Source organism: Carassius carassius, chromosome 29 (assembly GCF_963082965.1).
Source record: "Carassius carassius chromosome 29, fCarCar2.1, whole genome shotgun sequence".
Lineage (NCBI taxonomy): Eukaryota > Metazoa > Chordata > Actinopteri > Cypriniformes > Cyprinidae > Carassius > Carassius carassius.
In genome coordinates, this window is record NC_081783.1 from 16,967,701 (window position 1) to 16,989,010 (window position 21,310).

Here is a 21,310-nt window from a genome sequence, read left to right on the forward strand (position 1 = left end):
GAAATTGAAAATGAATCTACACACAAGCTCCGCCTATGACCTGCCTACAATCAATAAATTATGCAATGTTTGCACGGCGTTTTTATTCACACGTAACGGTATTTTTTTTGCCTGTATGCCTATATAGAGTATTGCAAAAGTTTCTTTAGTGTAATTCATTTGTACTCGATCTCATATCAAAATAACTGGATGATTTTGATGAATCCTCTTCTGCTGGATGTGCTGACCGCAGGAGGCTGTTGGTTTGAGCTCTAAGTGTTTGTTTGTGGGTGAATCTAGCGGAATTTATCAGGACTGGCCGGGCGCCAGATGAAGGCGAGACGTATCGCTCAGGACACCGAGGATACTAATAGTGACGAAATAATTCATTCTTTTAATTGTTCTTATCTTTATTCTTAAAATGCAACTTTGGGTGCTGATGTGTTGTTCTGCTCCCGTTTAAAACTCTCGCTGCTTCTGCTTCACTCGGATCACTTCAGACTGAAACCTGTGGTCTGTAAGCATGGCAGGCATTCCCAAATCTTTCACTCATGTGTTCATAGGCGTTCTAACAACTGTAATCTCAGGATTAAGAGCCAGCTCTCTGCAGCAGGTCTTCGTGAAGGATATTGTAGCTGTTTACGGAAAAAACGGTTCACTGGATCTTAATGGCATTAACAGTTTATTGGAGACAATTGTACAAGACAAGTTATTGGATCCGAACATTCCTCTGCATGCTCAGGTAATCTGGTCACTTTAGTTACTTTAAAGTATTTACTAAAATATTTGACATTTTATGATGTGCCTCACATTAGAGAACATACACAAAAACATTCATACTGTATGATAGGACTAGTTTTGTTATTCTTTGCTTTATTTCATTGACTTGACATCGTCTCTGTTTATCAGTGTGTGTCCGGAGAAGATATTCTGGTGCACTATGGGCTTCAGAACCTCTCTTATCTGACAGAGGAACATCTGGTCACTCTCTGCCCGGCTCTGCTGAACCAAGCTGTACTGCCCACCTGTTCATCTGAAGCTCCAGGAGCAGGCCTAAGTGACATTGATCTGCGTGGTGAGTGAGTCTTCATCTGCTGCAAAACACTACAGCAGTCAGAGACCTTTCTCCTGATGCAGTCTGGCAGAGCCTACATTCAAATCTCACATCCTCTAGTGTGAATAATAGCAGAGAAGGATGGGAAGTTTGTCACCTGAAAAAAGTTACATATAAAGTTAATAATGAAAATCTCAGAAGAGGCAAAAAATTATGCCTGTGCATGATTTAAATAAGTCTTTTTTTTTTAATTAGTACTATTTTTGAACTTCTTTTATGCTTACTTCAGTAAATGTTTAAGCAAAGTTTAAGCAAAACAAGCTCAGTGGACGAAATACTATTACTACTACTGATATATTATTTATATATTATTTAAATTAGTATTTTTTGGATTAGTGCTGTTTTTTTACTGCTTTAATGTTTATTTAATAAAAAATACCTGTACGTTTAAATCACTTTAAAAAAATTATGACAATTACATACTTTTGTGTTTTGTTGTCTTTAAAATAATATCACAAAACAAAAAAAACTTCCTTTTTGCTAAATATTTGTTAATGCAAAACAATATTAGAAGTTGAAAAATAAATATATATTGTTTAAACTGGTAGTTTTTGTATTAGTGCAATATCAATTTTAATTTTAATATACTATTATAAGAATATCTTGTATTACAGTAATGAAAATCACAGTTGAGAATAATGGCAATTGCAGACAATTGTGTCTAATTGGCTTAAGAATAATTTAACAAAGCTAAAGCCTTATTTTATGTGAAACGCAACTTTTGTAATATTTTAAACTTGTTAAAATGTATTATATATAATTATATAATATATAATTAATTATAGATGATATTTTAATTGTCTCAATAACTCTCAATCTGAGTTATTATAGTAAACTAAAATCATTAGTCACATAAATAAAAATATAGTTATTTGAAATAAACATTAACTGAAATAAAGTGTATAACATTTTTTTAACTAGTTGCCAAGGCAAATGTATAATTTTCATTTAATTAAAAAAATTACTAATTTAAATAAAAACTATTTTGAACTATATGGGCATATTTATATAAATATGTAATTAAAAAAAAAAAAGCTATTCAAACTATTAATAAAAACTATAATAGTATCTCAACAATATTAAAATAATGCTTATTTTAATGCAAAACAAAATCTTACTATAATGGAGTAAAAATTTTACAGTAGTGAAAATATCACAAAGCAAAAGATCTTTATGCATAGCACTATTTTCTTTATTTAACCCTAACTTGAAAAGACTCTACATATTAAACTTATATGTTTGTACATATACAATTTTTATATAGCTTTGTTTTTTTGCTTTTTTTTTTTTTTTTAAACAAAGCTGTGTATCAGTATAATAGAGTAATAAAGCACTGTAATAAAGTAATGCAAATATTTTTTGAGAATAAGGACAATTATGATTAATTGTTATTTAAAAATAACACCACAAAGTAAAACTTTTTTTATGCAAAATTATAATTCTAGCTGTTTGAGCTCTCCCCTCTCTTTCTGCACACAGTATGGGGATTTGGCTTCTTGGCTGTTACCTTCATTAATCTGGCCTCACTGCTGGGTCTGACTCTCGTTCCCTTAACTAAAAAGCCTTACTTCCCCAAAGTGCTCACCTACTTCATTGGTCTAGCTGTTGGCACACTCTTCTCCAATGCTGCCCTCCAACTTATACCTGAGGTGAAATGCTTTTCCATTTGTCAGTTTATCACATTCACATAGTTAGAAGCTTTCTTCAAGTCATTTAGGTCAGTTTTGGACAGAGGTTGTTGAAGGTCACATTGGTGGCACAACAGGATTATGAACCCAGTAGCCTGCACTGGATCATTCTTGCTTCATAGAAATCAACCTCCAACCGACAAGCTACCATTAATACATTTTTAATCGCCTTTGTATCAGCACTATGATGCTGATGCAGATTATTTATGCTTAAAATGATTGCATAATAATAAAATGCAAATGCTCTTTGTACTGGACTCATTCATTTGTTTTTATGTGCAAATGCTGCAAATGTTTCTTAATATGTGATGACATGATGGTTGCATGACGTGACATTCGTGCAATGGTTGCATGTTGTAATATTTATTTTGGGTTTGCCATTTAACTTCAACCAATAATGTGCATGTGTACACTGGGAACTCTGGCTATCTGGTTTAACTTTCTCAAAGACACTGAAGCAGGTTATGATTTACATTTCTGCTTCATGATTACTTCCTCTAATTGAACAGGCCTTTGGGTTTGACCCAAAAGCAGACGGTTACGTTTTCGAAGCTGTTGGGATCTTTGGTGGATTCTATGTGCTGTACGTCACTGAAAAAATCCTGAGGATAGTCCTGAAACCAGAACATGGGGTGGGTTCATCTCAGAATTATGAAGACTGAATGTTCGAAAGTTGTATTCATGTGATATCTTCATTCATCTAAAACTAATCAACAATAGTCAAAGACATTTGAAAGCGTTCTGCTGTCAACAATTCTCAAAAAAGTGATATTTCACTTTGCATTATTTTTCTTATGCAATCAAATATTTACATTTAAACCAATATAACATATTTGATAAATACAGTTGCTCCAATTAACTGCAAGCTAATAGTAAAGCTTCTTTAATGGTAAATGTCAGATATGTTGTATATTAGCATGTATGTTTTTTTTAACCATATGCAGTAATCATACGTTTCATTTTCGAACCCCAGCAGGGCCACGGACACAGTCACTTCCAGCCCTCAGAGGGCATCCAACAGAACGGCGCCATTAGTATAGTGGACTCTGATAAAGCAAGCATAACCTCTGACCCTCCAGTGGAGCAGGTACAACTGGTCAGATCTCACCAAAATTACACATAATGCCAAGAGATATGCAAATGACCGAAATATAGCCATGAGTTACATAAACAGTATAAAAATAGCTAACAGTTTGGAGGGACAAAATGATGATTTGTTTAAAAAATGTATTTACATTTTCAGTGTAAGTGGTGCATGTCCATGATAATTGCTTACAGATCCATGTATATTATTAAAAGTAAAGTATAATATACAATAAATACACTACTGTCCACAAGTTTGGGATCAGTAAGATGTTATATCAAAACACATTGAATCATAAATGACAATAAAGAGATGGAATATTTCCATTTAAAAAATGCTAGCTTTCTTTTCATCAAACCTTGTGTGTCAATGTTTCAATATGTCAGTATTAATTTAATTTATTAAATTATTATTTATTTTTTTTGAGGAGCAAATCAATTTCTGAAGGCTGGAGTAATGACTGCTGGAAGTTCAGATTTGCAACCCAGGAATAGATTTCATTTTAAAATATATTCAAATCTAAAATGTAATTATTTTAAATTGTAATAATATTTTACAATATTACGGTTTTAATACTTTGTATAAAATAAATGCACCTTTGGTATAAATGAGATACTTCTTTTTCTAAAACATCTTACCAATCAGAAAAATTTTACCAACCCCAAACTTTTGAAGGGTAGTATAATTATAAAAATAAATATATGATATACATTAAATAGGCCAGCCATTACCACTTGAAGTGAAGCTAAAAATACTTGTGAACTACCTCTGTGTTGAATTTGTTGTAGTAAAACTAGACTTTTACATTTTCTGTGGTGCTTGTCCATGAAAAAACAGGATGCCAAGGAATATCTTTGAGTTCTCTAAGGTGTTGTGGGTGGTCGCACGCTCTTAAAGAGCCCACCTCCTCAAGTCTCTATGATAGTCTGCTCTCTATAAAGGGCCCAGGAACCTCCTCGAATGTAAGTCTGCAGGATTTTGTGCAGCCTTAATGTCTGCAGCACGAACTGTGCAGGAAAAATTATGCACCAAATTTTATTACTAATAATTTGACTTGTTATCATATAGATTTATTCAAATCATCATATAAGCAATTTTATAAGTAATACTTGGATTAGCAAACACCTCAAATTTTTATGATATCTATATCTGTTTGATTATCACAGGAGTAAGCAATTGAAGATTACTTGAAAGTGTCTGTCATTATCAAACAGACATAAATTATAATTATTTGTCATAACGACCAAGCTGTTAAGTGAATTTTGGCTTATCAATCAATCAATCATCAAATAAAGCCCCAAAACAGCTGTTTAAGTATCATTAGCATGTAACACAACATGACTGCTGGAGTGTTTGGAGTTTTGATAGCTTGCAGGTCAATACGACTTACAGTCCAGCTGTAGAGACACACACAGCTGTGTTTGCTTTCATCTGTCACAGCTGCCAGCAGAAACAAGATTGTCTTCTGCCCTTTGACCTACATCACGAACGCCATGCAATTGGGATTGTCATTTCGCTCCTGCAACAATACAAAAAGTTAGACCTCGGGGCTAAAAGTAAATAGTATTTGAAATATGAACCCAGGGTTGAAGCTGAAAAAAGAGGTTGTTATAGTACGAAATGAGGTTTCCATTTAGATGTGAACGTCTTTGCAGGGGTCCTGCAGATGGCTCAGAGGAAGACGGCTGGCCAGCGTGAAGACGGTGGCATGGATGATTTCCCTCAGCGATGCTCTCCACAACTTCATTGACGGACTGACCATCGGCGCTTCCTTCACCGTGTCGATTCTCAGCGGCTTTAGCACTTCTCTTGCTATCGTCTGCGAGGAATTCCCTCATGAGCTGGGTAAGAAAAATACTGACTCATTTACCCAACCAGAAATGTTGTCAGCTCTGACCTTTAACCCCTGCGCCAAACCACCTCTGTGACTGGCTGCTGCCCTTTGCATATTGACCTTCATAAAAAAACACATGTGAAGCACATTAGCTTTCTGTCTCCCCCTGTAGGCGACTTTATTATCCTGCTGAACGCAGGGTTGAGCGTTCCACAGGCCGTCTTCTTCAACCTGCTGTCTTCTATGTCCTGCTACGTGGGCCTCGTCCTGGGCATCTTGTTGGGTAGAGCTTTTGCCCCCAACATCATCTTTGCCTTTGCTGGCGGCATGTTCCTTTACATCGCCTTGGCTGATATGGTAAGAGTAGTGTGGGTTAGAAAGCACAGCACATAGTGTTTTATCGCATTTATTAATAAATTAATATTTTTATTTTGTATGAACACATTAAATTGATCAGAATTGCCATTAAATACATTTAGAATGTTAGAAAAGATTACTATTTGAACACTGCCAAAATGCTTTTCTGAATTGCCATTTTCCAGTATACATAAAGAACAAACAGTCTTACCTTACATTTACTTCAGACACAAAATGATGTGAGATATTAAAAAAAAGTGTATCAAAATCAAGTGAGTTTATGCGTAAAACAAGAAAAAATATCTGTCAATGGTGAAAGAAAGATAGTGTTGTTTTCCCTTTGAATTATTAATTTTTTCTTACCTCAATGGTATATTAGATTTTTTCTTTTATTAGGCATAAACGTACTTTTTTCAGAACAAGACTTAATATCTTCTTATTTTATTTTTCAAGTAACTGTATCTCGATTTATTATAGGAAGATAGGAATGGAAAACCGGAAAGAAATAAAAACAGATTTTTTTTTTGCAGTGAAATAAATGCTGTTATTTTTAATGTTCTTTTTCAAGAATACTGGAATAAAGTATTCCACTAGAATATTATGCAGCACAACTGTTTTCAATATTCATAATCATAAAATGTTCGAAATGAGTGGCTTATCAATAAAGACTGGAGTAATAGCTGCTTTGCCATCACAGAAATAAATGATATTTTTAAATATATTAAATTAGTAAACACTTATTTGAATATTTCCATTTTTACTGTATTTTTGATCAAATAAATGCAGCTTGAGCATAAAATACTTTTAAAAACATTTGTAAAAATCCTTAAAACCCTTACATTTATGAATGGAACAGCATTTCAATGTTTATCATTTTTGTTGTTGATCGCTTTTACTTATAATGATAAGTGTTTTTTCCCCCTTATGACTGGAGCTAAATAAGAAATGTGATGTTACCATATTTATCAGAATTTATGGCTTCTTTGTAATAATCCTGAACAATCATTCTGGTCCTATATTGACACCTAGAGGCAGCATCAAAAAGTAGTTTTTATTACAGATGCATTATAGAATGTGTGTGTGTATATATATATATATATATATATATATATATATATATACACATATATATATTTCATTTTATTATTATTTTTATTTTTTTTACATATTTTTCAAATGTATTATTGATTTATTTAGGGTTAAAATGAGGAGAAAGTTACTTTGACTACATTTTTTTTTTACATACATTGAACACAACGTAAATCTGTGTTAGCAAAGCAAATACTGACCATCTTTCTCTCTCTCACCTAGCTGCCTGAAATGAACATGATTGCCAATGAACAAGTGCAGAGCACGAAGGCAGATATCATTTTTTTTGCCATCCAGAATGCAGGAATGCTGACAGGATTTGCCCTGATTCTTCTCATCACATTGTATGGTGGGAACATCAGCCTGGGCTGAGCCCTTGTTCCAGATCATACTCTCATTTAAACTATTTATTTGAGAAGAAACTACTTCATACTATTATTAAATCATTTAAACTGAGGAAACTTGAAAATCATTAGGTGTTAAATAATTTGATGATTTCTCAACATGTATAATTTTAGCCAATTTATGCTGTTGTAAATTACCGACTGACCTACTAATCATGTTTTGTAGAACAGAAGGCACGGAGTGATTTTTTTTGCTCACATCTGAATAATCACATTTGAACAGAAACTTTGAAAATCATGCAAAATAAGGAGACAGAACAGAACTGTATTAAAAAGTCCAAATTTATGTCTTTTTTTTTCTTCCACTGGACACATCCATCTGTTTTACAGCTGATGATATATCTATACATTTAGTCATTTAATATTCATTAAACACAATGTACACTTAAAAGCATCTTTAAAACAGTACAGTCAGTGCAATATCTTTATAGATCAAATTAAAAACATTTTCTCTCCAAAAATATACATCTATATAGATCTCGGAACATGAATTCTAACCCACTTTACAAGAAGTAATCAGAAAAGTTGAATCACGCCAGGAGGTTAAATAACTTAAACAGTTCTGACTGAACAAAGTTATTGGGTGAATCTCAAAAAAGGTCATATTTCATTCTAAAATCAAAAGAAGAAAGAGATTATACTTAGCTTTTTTTCATTACTTTCAAGATATGTATAAAGAACTGTAGTAACTGTTGTACTCCCTTTAATGCAAATTATATTGTTTATGGTTATTACAAAAAATAATAATAAAAACTAGAAATATTCTGGAAGTATTACGGTGTCATGAGAATATTTAGTGAAAATATGCTTAATTTTCATGAAAATAATTTCAAAATAAAAATAAATAAATTATAAAACCTTATTTGTCCTAAAATGGTCGTATAATTTTAAATAATTATCTAGATTTTTATCATTAGATTTTTTGGGGGTGAAATGTGACGTTTTTTCATGCAATTCACCCTATTAGGAGGCACATCAGCTCTAAAAGACCTAGAACAGCACGGTTCTACTTCATAGTCACTGAACCAGCAGAACAAACAGAATGGCATGGAGTTAAACACACACGTACTGCAATACCCTGGAAGTTCTAGAAGCACTGATATGAGGCACTAAACGAAGAGCTCGGGCCAAACCACACCACAGAACAGCACGTTAGCCCGAGGGGTTGTCCTGGCAACAGGCACGACTACTGCAGAAATCACCACTCAATACATCGCTGGCAAAAGAACGACACGAGAGAAGACTGCATCTTCATCTTGGATCTGCCGTGAACTAAAAAGCCACTTAGACCTAAACCATCGGGCTGCATTATATTAGCTGAATCAAATCCAATACTTTTTCTTACTAATTTAGGGCCCTATGAAATCCATTTTATATTCTCTGGATTTTTTTTTTTTTTTTTTTTTATAGACTAATTTAATGGTTAAATTAATTTTGTTTTAATCAAAAAGCATGTTAAATTAATTGAAATCATGAAACGTACAATATGAAACAGCAATTTATTAAAAGTTGAAAAAAAAAATTTTTTTCAAGACCTTATGAAATATGTTTTGTTTCGTTCTAAAATTCAGGGATTTTTTTTTTTCAGTTTGTAATTTATTTTCTGGATTCCATTTTAATCATTTCCTTTAAAATTAATAATCAAATCAATATGTATTATTATTAATTTATAATCACTGTGCATTTACAATTTTCTGCTGAATAAATTCTGGTAAATAATTTTTCAGGAAAATGTTTCTAAAATTGTGTTTTAATAATTTTATAATTAGTACTAGTACCAGCATTACATTAAGTAATATTTCTGTCACAGTTTCTTCAAGTTAAACCAAACTTTTATTTTGATGGGTTTCTGTGAAGACCTTTTAGTTTTCTGTATGATATGATATGAGCATTTGTAGAGATTATATTCATGTGCTCATATATTGAGGCAGCAGAGGCTGAAAGCACCACGAGTTTCACGCGTGCTTCAATATGTGTAGTAAATGAAACCGTGCATGCGCCATTAATTCACATCACAGACATGCAGGATTCATATTTAAATAGTATCTTTGTGGCTTAATATTCACAGACAGTAGTCCATATTACGTTTTGATTTAAGTGTACTGACCTACTTTTGATTTATCCATACAAAATTTGCCATATTCCGAGACATTCCGACATTAGTATATTCAGTTTTTATGACTGGATTCTAAGATTCCGTTTGCGTTTTCCGCATCGCAGAATTTCATAGGGCCCTACTAATTTTGCAGTGCTAGTTCCAAAAACAGTGTCTGTTTTGCTCTAGCACGTCACATTTTCTCACAAAAGGAATGCATTTTGTGGCATCCATGTTAAATTCAATATTTCATCCAATCTGATTAAAGGCTATTCCGAAAATTCCCAGACACAATCCATGAAGTGCAGGATGAAAAGCAGGTGCAAGTCTTTGGGAGAGCTTGGCAGAACTTGGTTCTGGGAGTGATGTGTGCCGGTGAGACGAGGTAGATGAAGTCAGACAGTTAGTGGCCGAGGCTGCACCTTGCATCCAGCACATTTATACAGGGCAACAGTCTGCCAATAATGCAGGCCTGATGGGAAGTGGGGTGTCTGACCGATCATACATACGATATCTAAGGCCAGCCTCATGAATCCAGGGCTGACCAGTCACTGTACAGAAACCACATATACACTAGCCAATATATTACAGCACTGCGCTCGCCTCTAGTTTTAGCTTTACAACTGGACGAGTAGCTTTACACGACTGTCTACTATGTCAGGTAACAGTAACATATTTACTTACAAATCAATGCTTGCACTAGAACATGATAAAGCTATGTTGGCTTAAAGGTTCATATGACCAGTTACTGGCACCACGTTAAATACCGCATATGCAACGTGATCTTGCATGGAATGTTTAATCAAGTATCGTACGCATTATATTACTACTAACACCAAAAGTGGTGCAGATGTCCACAAACATTGTAGGAATTTACAAACATTCACCCTTCGTAAAATCAACAACTCTTTTAAGCATTTCACAGTATTATTCGGTACCACACACGTTCAAAAAGCCATTGATATTCATTAGTTTTTTACGAAACGTCTGTGATGACGCCACATTGATTCTGGCGCATGATTATGCCTCTGGTCTCACAGCTGAGACCGCTACAAAATTGATATACAAAGATAATCCACCTATACAATCAAATGTGCTCTTAATGAAGAAGAACTAGAGTCGTTTGTACATTTATACTGCATTATTTTAGTTTATATACTTGTGGAAAGCTACTAGGGGACTGCTATTGCAAATAAACCTCAAATAAGACATTAATCATTATAAAGACAAAATGAATAGGTGAGTCACAGTATGTACCATAAACCAAAAAGCCCATCTTAACATACAAACTTGGCAAACTTAATAACTTGGCGATGTTCGCAAAAGGATATTTTTTGGCGCAATGCGATTAAACACTGGTTGCTTATTAATATGTGCCGTAGCATTTCAGTGATGAACTACTTTAAGACAAGGTTCCCTTTGAAAACAAGACGCGGTTTGGCAATCAAAACAAAACCAACAATAATATCTAAGGCAAAAACAGGCTGGAAACAGGCCGAGGGCAGCTGGAGTCCTGAGAAACAGACTGCAGTGCTATCGTCAGACGGGGCGTTTGGACACTATGAGATGATAGAGACGGCTGCGTAACTCATTCTAGCTCAGCTAAAGTAATGTTGATACCCACCCAGAGTTTAACAAAGAACAGAGGACAGACTAAAAGAAAAGTTGTCAAGGCGACAGTAAAGGGCTGTCAATGAACTGTTTGTGCGGTTTGTCACTGCCCACCGTCACTGGGAGCGGGACTGTCGGAACGGCCTTCCTTCAAACTGCCTGATTGTTTCTTCTGCTTGGTCTTGGACTTTCTCAGCATGCGAACCTAAAAAAGAAAACAAAAGCCTTTTTAAACATACAGAACTTTATATTAGAACTGAAGGCTCACAGATGGTGAGAAAGCAAAATTCTGTAACGGAATGACCTTTGGTTCTATAATTCTAGAACATCTGCATTCTCCCATTCTTCAATTAATTTTGAAAAGACAAAAGAGGCCGCGATGTGAATTACACATCAAACTGGGGGGAACACACGGCTCATGAATATTAATGAGGCTTACACTTTCTTGAGTGTAAAATTCAGATCGAGGATATACCTCCTCATAATGTTGTGTTGTCTTTATACTGCCAGCTAAAGTGAACCTACCAGGTGAAAGTTGGGGGGGGGGGGGTTATGAATGAGTTAAAAGCATATAAAAGCACCTTTGGTCCAGCAGCTGAGATGATGATCTGTCCTGGTGATTGTATCCAGGGTTCTCCATCCACCTGCACTGGAATGGGTTTGTTCACAGTGATACGAATGTAGCTGCCCTGGGCGATACGAATACCAGAACGCATCCCACTCTGAACCTGACCCTAAAGAAAAATAATAATAATAATAATTCATTCATTAATGTGAAAACATAATATGCAACACCATTCAAACACACACCAATAATAAAAAGTATACAGTAAACAATTTTTACAAAACAAATTTTGGCAATACTTAATAGTTTAACATTAAACTGATCAAACGTGACAAAGATATTTACAATGTTATAAAAGATTTCTATTTGAAATAAATGCTGTTTTGAGCTGAAAGAAAAGTGTCACTGATTCCACAAGAATATTAAGCACCACAACTCTTTTCAACATTGATAATAATAATAATATTAATACATTTTTAATAATAATAATAAATAATAATAATAAAGTTTCTTAAGCACTATATTAGCATATTACAGTGATTTTTGTAAGATCATGTGACAGCTTTGCCATGACCAGAATACATTAGCTTTCAACAATATATTATAATGAAAAAAAACATGACAAAACCTTGCCAAACTAAAATGTTTAAACAGTTCTTAAAAGGTGCAGTGTCCAAAAAAGAGAGTAAGAGAGAGCATCAGAACTCACCATGTGCACCACACCAGTAACTCCCACCACCTCCAGCATCCCATCATCTATCCTTGGCCGCCCAAACCGAGACTCGCTCTCTGAGCCCCACAGGTCAGCACCAGAACCCCAGCTAGACACACACAGCAGCTTCAGTCATCAACAGCAAACTCAGGTACGGTGTGGAAGTGACTTAACTAACATTGTGTGAAACTGATACCTGGGAATATTGAGGAATATCAGTCCCTCTATACTGCGCAGTTCCACTTCCTGTTTGTCCACTTCCAGTCTGATGTCTTTATGAAGGTTTCGCGTGTGACTCAACTTCTGCAGACCCACCTTTACATACACACCTTTATTGTGGAACCTGCAAGAACAATGACAAAATCAAATACCTGATGCACAGCCCACACTCACACTAGCTGTGAGCCACACTTCTGAGGAGAAATAAAAATACTCACCTGCTATTAAACTTGTCTGGGTCCTCCTCACGTGCATGATGAAAGTCCAGACTCAGTTCAGCATCGATTCCCAGCCCAAAATAATTATTCATGTGCACAATCTATAACACAGACAGGCATAACCCTGTTATGATCGATGCTTAACGCTAGTAACTTGCAAAAGCATAATTAAATGCATTTTTTTAAGTTTAGTTAAACGTGCTCTAAGCGATTCCGGGAGTCGTAACTTCTTGTTGACGTTCAAATTGTTGTCAAACAAAACGGAGGCTAGCTAGACCCTCCCTCCTCCTCATCCGTGCACTAACCCCCCAAACCCCACCCCCAAATCTTTCTTGTCGGTTATTGTCTGGAACAGTTTGTTATGTTTTGTGATGCGGGTGAGCCCAGTTTGTTTTTCTTGTTGTTTGTGGAGCCTGTGGTGTCTAGAGAGACCCGTTTTTTTACAGTGTGTTCAGGGGACAAGCAGCTAGCGGATAGTGAGGAGATGTTTGCTGGATGTGACAAAAAATGTTTTGGCCTAAAAAATGTGTGACATCACTTAGAGCACCTTTAATAAATATCCCAATTATATGTATTTATTAATATTTTAACAAATATAATATATATATATATCACTTAGAGCACCTTAAAATAAATATCACAATTATATGTATTTACTAATATTTTAACAAATATAATATATGTTCATTTTTTTATATGTTCTTTTTTTTATGTTCATGTAAACATCTGTTAAAGAATTATATTTATTGTAATTTGGTGACTGATGATGTACCTTGGGTGGCTCTAGGAAGCCATTCTCTTTGCCATCCTCTGTCATTTCCTGTGCATCCAGAAGAATTGTCCAGCGGTCCATTTGCACTTCCTCTGCCTCATCCACAGACAGCATGATATTGTAGGGGTCCTCGCTGCTGTATCCCGCCCCCCACCGCAACACCCGAGCCAAATCATTTCCTGACAAACACATGCAGCAGAACTGAGCACAAATAATAATGCTAGCAGTGCATTAACAAACACTAAAAGATGCAGCGTTAAACACTAGAATTAAATGAGGAACATTCCCTCCATCACTCACCGGTGCCCAGTGGTATGATGCCGATCGCTGGCTCAGGACAGGCGATTTTGTGCCGGATGGACTCCAGAACCCCCAGCACCCATCCCACTGTGCCGTCTCCTCCACACACCAGGATCCGAAAGTGAGGGATGTCCCTGAACGTGTGCAGCCTGTACAATACACAAGCTCTTATATGTGAGAAGGGCAATGACAGCATTATCCTTTTTTTTAACAAACAGATAAAAAATAGAAATAGAAACCTTCTTGCTTTATGTATGTACATCCAAAATAGTCAACTGCACATTGAATTCAATACAGACTTAAATGGTCTAGCAACACAGATTTTAATATATAAACTGCATAGTGCAAACATTTTCAAAGTACAGGTGATTTAAAAGCTATTCATCCAGCTGTATATCTGGCATCATTCAAAAGGAAATGTGGTCTAACCCAGGAAGTGGTCCGCCACTGGTCAGCTCGAACACTTGGTGGGGGTTTAGAAGTTTTCGGAAACTGTATAAGAGCTCTCTGCCCTTTAATCCACCACTTTTAGGGTTGACAAAGACTAGCAAGGGGCAACTTCCTTTGGCCAGCTTGCTTTGCTGTGGGGAGAGAAAATAACATTGGTTACAACTGTTGGTGAAATGACTGTTGAATTGTACTGTAGTTTCTCTATGGGCCACTAGAGGGTGCATCTAAAAATATTGGGACAACATTGTGAGCTCTATTGTTGCAATGAACAGCATGTGACATACTGATCACATTTAAATCAATACAGGTGATTATTTTGAATCAGCTGTTGTTATTTACAATATATGGTCACTTTAAAGGGACAGTTCATAAAAAATAAAATAAAGAGATAGTACAGTCCTTTCAGGCATTTTGCAGAATGGCGTAGTAAATAATGACAGGATGTTTGTAAAAAAAAAAAAAGAGCATATAAAATAAGTCAGTTGCAACCACAGAGTGTCAAATGTACACTATGGATTTGCAAAAAGGTGGTGTACCATGATCTCAGGTATGACGAGTGAGTAGAGCGGTTTGCCGCTGATGGTGGTGTCTTTGGCCAGCATGTAAATCCTCTCTGCCTCTGAGAAACAGCTGATCTGCAGAACCACAGCTCCTGAAAACAGCACAGCAGCTCAATTACACAAACACTCACTAACAACTGCTCACACCTGGGACACAATTATTTTTAGCTCTGAGCACAATTATTTTTACCACCTATCATGACATGGTGGAACAAGACAAAAAGTTGGCTTCAGTACGTTAGGTTCGGTAGGCTTTTTTTAAAGAAAGAAAAAATTTTACACATTTATTCAGCAAAGATGCATCAAATTTACCAAAAGTAAAAATAAAATTACAAAATTTTACAAAAACATTATTTCAAATGCAGTTCTTTTGAGCTTCCTATTTAAACATGAATACACAATTGCATGGTTTCCACACTGATAATGGTAATGTTTCAAACATTTCTTTTGTTCATTTGTTCATTGACTGAATCAGCATATTAGAATGTTTTCTGAAGGATCATTTGACATTAACTGGACTTGTGGCAGCAAAAAATTGCAAAAAAAAAGAAATGATTAAATTAAAAAATACATTAAAATAAACAAAAGTTAACTTAAATTGTAATATTTCATATTATTTTTACTGTATTTTGTTCAAATAAAAGCAACCTTTGTGATCATCTTTGAAAGCATATTTTTTAATGATAATTACTAATAATTAGCATGATATATTAGTAGAATTTTTAATATCATTTTATATTTGATCATAAATATAAATACCTATTTGTTATAGTATATTTATAAACTTGTTTATATTTTACATATACACTTCACTTCACTTATAGGTTATATATAATATACCACATAAACAAAATTGCTGTAAATATTTATAAATATTTCCTGCAGAAATGTTTTGAATCTTTATTGAAATATTTCTCGTTGAGACGTTTCTTTTGCATAATATTTACTCAAAATGCATAAAAAGATAGCACTTCTATATGCATCAGTCAAGCAGAATGGTATTTTTTTTAAATTTAAACACCCTTTGTTCCATTTTTCACAAGTATAGCATAGTAACGAACAACAGGAAATCATACCGAGAAGTAAAAAGAATAATAACTCTAGGTGTCAAAATTAAAGATCTCCACACAAACCAACACACTGCTGCAACAATATAAAAATGCATTGAAAGCATCAAGGCGAGTGAGCCAGTGGGCATGTAGTGGATGACTGAGAACAACCAGCAGTTAGGAGCGTTTGTGTGTAGAACAAGGGCTCGCATTTACAGAGCACTAAGAGTAGGCCAGACTGTGGCCCATGCACAAAGCAGGCAGTTTGTTCTGCAGCACGCACCGGCGACCTTCAGTGTTATCAAATAAAGTCAAGCAGTTTAGCTGTGCTCAGAACAAAGACGGATATTATGAGCCGTCTCTAAAGGAGGGATGCATTTCCTGTGGATTACGAGGAAACAGGCCATTCTCCCACAGAACACTATGATTTATGAATGCAGTTTCTCTTACCTTGTTCAGAGTACACTTGAGTGATGGTGACCAAATGACCTAGGTGGGGAAAGAAATACAGACACAATATGAGTTTCTTTCTTAGGCAAACCAAATTTGGAGAACTTTAACATTGCATCACCTGATCACAAATGGATCCCCTGCAGTGAATGGGTGCCGTCAGAGTCCAAACAGCTGATAAAAATCATAATAATCTACAAGTAATCCAAACCACTCCAGTCCATCAACTGTGAAAACTTTGTGAAACAAGAAAAACCAATCCATAAAGACATTTTAACTTCAAACTATTTCTTCCGGCTGGGCATCTATCCATAGCATTGCTTTCTCAAGTGAACAAGTCTTCTCGTCTGAATCAGGAGTCAAATATGCACATATCAATACTGTTTAAGTGGAAACAGTTGTAAATAAATATGTCGGTGGATTTTGATGTTAGAGGACAAAGGGGAATTGAGGAATTTTTCACTGGAGGAAGTCTTATTATGAATTATAAACTCGTATTTTGGCCAGGAGCAACAAGTTAAAAAGTTAAAATGCCTTAATTGTGGATTCTTTAAAAAAAAAAACGAGCACTTTTCACCTCACAACACATTCATTGATTGACTGGATTTGTGTGGATTACTTGTGGATTATTGTGATGTTTTTATCAGCTGTTAGGCCTCTCATTCTGACGGCACCCATTCACTGCAGGAGAACCACCCATGAGAAAATAAATTTCTATTCCTTTATGAAGTATTCCATTAACCAACAGATCCAATAACAATAAATGCCCAGCAGTCAGTTTATCATCCGTTCAAATCTTTTCCAGCAGAGAGGCGACAGGCATATTTATGATGAGTACACATTTGTAGGATTTGAGCCATTTAAATCTTGAGCTTACACATCATATGAACATACACAGACTCACTTTTGACTGAGAGGTGTTCGGATAGCAGGTGAGTGTATTCCTCTTTTTCAAGCTGTGTCGGAAAGCCTCCCAAGAGCAGACTGACTTGTGCCACTCGATTCCTGCTTTCCTCAATGTAAAACCGTGTCTGGTTCATCTGTCGCAACGAGGTCTGAAAAGTCACAAGCTCAGAGTTTGAGACAACCTAGAAGCTCTCATTTATTCCATAACAAGCACACACACTTATCAGGGCACATCACCTTGAGTCTTTTCCAAATGGCAATCAAAATCATCATGACCTGCCTAACATACCTTCCGTATCTCCTGCAGTTTTTCCAGTAAAATCTCCTGACCGCTGAGGACTTGCCGTTGCACTGAAGATGGATTAGAAATGAAAGGGTAAGACATTGTGAAACCCTTCCGCATTTATCAAAGCATTTCTATGTGTTTTAAGCAGGTTTTGCACAACAAATGCCTTTAATATCAATCAGATTCTTAAAGATACTTGGAGACATTGACAAAAACAAACAAAAGAACAAACAAACAAGCAAATCATATTTCTATATGTCCTGGTCCTCGCGACCCCCTGCTCTTCACATTTTGCATGTTTCTCTTATATATACTGTCATGATTCCAGTTCAAAAGGATTGTATATGTTCCATTCAAAAGGGCCTTATTAAACTGAACGAGACGTGACTACTATGTATATCTCATGATTACGGTTAAATAACTCTTCACACTTTTGTAGTAAGTGTTGCCTCTGTGTGAAGATGCTGAAGGCAGTGGTATAGTGCAAATCTGTGTTCTGAAGTGAATTTAAGTGATTTCCCATGTGTAGAGAGTAGAGATCTCTGTAGTAGTGTTGCACGGTGCACCGATACTTCAAAAGTATCGCGATTCTCGGAAATGAAAAACGTCATGATTCCTAAATTTATAAGTATCGATATTTCAAAGAATGACTGCGTTCCAGATTTGTAAGAGACGTATTTCATGTTAGTGTGTGCAACGCACGCTTCCAGTGCCTCCTTATGGACGTTTTTTCTCCTCACGCAAGCAGCAAAAAAGCACTACAGTGAGATGGCTGCATTAGTGGCTTTAATAAACTGATCTGGCTTTACTAAAATGTGTGCATAATTGCATTAAATAGTTTAAATAAGTTGTTCAGATGAACAAAGCACGATGATTTCCTTCAATAATTAACATTTTAATTGTTTGGTCAGACAGTTCATATATAATATTCACATTAATCGGGGATTAAACGTGGAGTTATGTTTTGTATGCTAAATATGAAGACGAGCGTATCTGCACAGCACCTATAACTGGGCTTTGTATCTGCTGATTGCTGATCGAGATTAACATGCTTGGCTCACTGACCCTGTATACTCTCATTCATTTCGTTCATAAACGAGATGTATCAGTTCATCTAGATATCACACTATAGAGACAGTGTCTGTTCCCCGAACTAGAAAATACAAAAAACGTCCAAACCAAGTTAAGATTAACAATTTAATTGAGGTTCAACAAATAAAAAACAGAAGCAATATGGATAAACAAATGATAAAGCTTGGCGTATTGAATATCAGATCCCTTTCTACGAAAACACTTTTTGTAAATAATATGATCACTGATCATAATATAGATGTACTCTGTTTGACAGAAACCTGGCTAAAACCTGATGATTACATTATTTTAAATGAGTCCACCCCCCAAGATTACTGTTATAAACATGAGCCACGTCTAAAAGGCAAAGGTGGAGGTGTTGCTTCAATTTATAACAACGTTTTCAGGATTTCTCAGAGGGCAGGCTACAAGTATAACTCGTTTGAAGTAATGGTACTTCATATAACATTATCCAAAGAAACAAATGTTAATGATAAATCCCCTGTTATGTTTGTACTGGCTACTGTATACAGGCCACCAGGGCACCATACAGACTTTATTAAAGAGTTTGGTGATTTTACATCCGAGTTAGTTCTGGCTGCAGATAAAGTTTTAATAGTTGGTGATTTTAATATCCATGTTGATAATGAAAACGATGCATTGGGATCAGCATTTATAGACATTCTGAACTCTATTGGTGTTAGACAACACGTTTCAGGACCTACTCATTGTCGAAATCATACTCTAGATTTAATACTGTCACATGGAATTGATGTTGATGGTGTTGAAATTATTCAGCCAAGTGATGATATCGCAGATCATTATTTAGTTCTTTGCAAAATTCATATAGCCAAAATTGTAAATTCTACTTCTTGTTACAAGTATGGAAGAACCATCACTTCTAACACAAAAGACTGCTTTTTAAGTTATCTTCCTGATGTATCCAAATTCCTTAGCATATCCAAAACCTCAGAACAACTTGATGATGTAACAGAAACTATGGACTCTCTCTTTTCTAGCACTTTAAATAAAGTTGCTCCTTTACGCTTAAGGAAGGTTAAGGAAAACAGTTTGACACCATGGTATAATGAGCATACTCGCACCCTAAAGAGAGCAGCCCGAAAAAATGGAGCGCAGCTGGAGAAAAACAAAACTAGAGGTATTTCGTATTGCTTGGCGGGAAAGTAACATATCCTACAGAAAAGCATTAAAAACTGCTAGATCCGATTACTTTTCTTCTCTTTTAGAAGAAAACAAACATAACCCCAGGTATTTATTCAATACAGTGGCTAAATTAACAAAAAATAAAGCCTCAACAAGTGTTGACATTTCCCAACACCACAGCAGTAAAGACTTTATGAACTACTTTACTTCTAAAATCGATACTATTAGAGATAAAATTGCAACCATTCAGCCGTCAGCTACAGTATCACATCAGACAGTGCACTATAGACCCCCTGAGGAACAGTTCCACTCATTCTCTACCATAGGAGAGGAAGAATTATATAAACTTGTTAAATCATCTAAACCAACAACATGTATGTTAGACCCTATACCATCTACGCTCCTAAAAGAGGTGCTTCCAGAAGTCATAGATCCTCTTCTGACTATTATTAATTCCTCATTGTCATTAGGATATGTCCCCAAAACCTTCAAACTGGCTGTTATCAAGCCTCTCATCAAAAAACCACAACTTGACCCCAAAGAACTAGTTAATTATAGACCAATCTCGAATCTCCCTTTTCTGTCCAAGATACTAGAAAAGGTGGTATCCACACAATTATATTCCTTCTTAGAGAAAAATGGTATATGTGAGGATTTCCAGTCAGGATTTAGACCGTATCATAGTACTGAGACTGCTCTCCTTAGAGTTACAAATGATCTGCTCTTATCATCTGATCGTGGGTGTATCTCTCTATTAGTTTTATTGGATCTTAGTGCTGCGTTTGACACAATTGACCACAACATTCTTTTGCATAGACTTGAACACTTTGTTGGCATCAGTGGAAGTGCATTAGCATGGTTTAAATCGTACTTATATGACCGCCATCAGTTCGTAGCAGTGAATGAAGATGTATCCTATCGATCACAAGTGCAGTATGGAGTACCTCAAGGCTCAGTACTAGGGCCGCTACTCTTCACGCTTTATATGTTACCCTTGGGAGATATCATCAGGAAACATGGTGTTAGCTTTCACTGTTATGCTGATGATACTCAGCTCTATATTTCTTCGCAGCCCGGTGAAACACACCAATTTGAAAAACTAATGGATTGCATAGTCAATATAAAAAACTGGATGACGAGTAATTTCTTACTGCTAAATTCTGAAAAAACAGAGGTGTTAATTATAGGACCTAAAAACTCTGCTTGTAATAACCTAGAACACTGTCTAAGACTTGATGGTTGCTCTGTCAATTCTTCGTCATCAGTTAGGAACCTAGGTGTGCTATTTGATCGCAATCTTTCCTTAGAAAGCCACGTTTCTAGCATTTGTAAA

The 21,310-nt window shown here is 35.6% G+C and overlaps 2 protein-coding genes across 3 annotated transcripts in view; one reads left to right on the top strand and one right to left on the bottom strand.

Moving 5' to 3' along the window:
• Nucleotides 1-83: 83 nt before the first annotated feature.
• Nucleotides 84-8,390, top strand: LOC132109756 (metal cation symporter ZIP8-like). The gene is made up of 8 exons (XM_059516083.1): nt 84-721; nt 889-1,054; nt 2,573-2,742; nt 3,291-3,413; nt 3,755-3,868; nt 5,521-5,710; nt 5,872-6,056; nt 7,368-8,390. The coding sequence occupies exons 1-8, from the start codon at nt 503-505 to the stop codon at nt 7,515-7,517; spliced, it is 1,317 nt and encodes a 438-aa protein (XP_059372066.1). The 5' UTR covers nt 84-502; the 3' UTR covers nt 7,518-8,390.
• Nucleotides 8,391-9,863: 1,473 nt separating this feature from the next.
• LOC132109757 (diacylglycerol kinase theta-like) overlaps nt 9,864-21,310 on the bottom strand; it is a 43,609-nt gene continuing 32,162 nt past the window's right edge. For both annotated transcript variants that reach the window (XM_059516084.1, XM_059516085.1), the window contains 12 exons: nt 17,746-17,807; nt 17,455-17,605; nt 16,551-16,589; nt 15,028-15,143; nt 14,471-14,622; nt 14,042-14,190; nt 13,742-13,920; nt 12,970-13,070; nt 12,729-12,875; nt 12,530-12,641; nt 11,837-11,989; nt 9,864-11,460 (listed from right to left, as the gene is read on the bottom strand). In XM_059516084.1, coding sequence (XP_059372067.1) covers nt 11,359-11,460; nt 11,837-11,989; nt 12,530-12,641; nt 12,729-12,875; nt 12,970-13,070; nt 13,742-13,920; nt 14,042-14,190; nt 14,471-14,622; nt 15,028-15,143; nt 16,551-16,589; nt 17,455-17,605; nt 17,746-17,807 — 1,463 coding nt within the window. In that variant the 3' untranslated portion in view covers nt 9,864-11,358. The remainder of the gene's footprint in view (nt 11,461-11,836; nt 11,990-12,529; nt 12,642-12,728; nt 12,876-12,969; nt 13,071-13,741; nt 13,921-14,041; nt 14,191-14,470; nt 14,623-15,027; nt 15,144-16,550; nt 16,590-17,454; nt 17,606-17,745; nt 17,808-21,310) is intronic.

Coding starts and splice junctions, on each gene's coding strand:
- LOC132109756 (XM_059516083.1), top strand. CDS start 503: ATGGCAGGCATTCCCAAATCTTTCACTCATGTGTTCATAGGCGTTCTA. Junction 1,055..2,572: donor AAGTGACATTGATCTGCGTG/GTGAGTGAGTCT, acceptor TTCTGCACACAG/TATGGGGATTTGGCTTCTTG. Junction 5,711..5,871: donor GGAATTCCCTCATGAGCTGG/GTAAGAAAAATA, acceptor CTCCCCCTGTAG/GCGACTTTATTATCCTGCTG.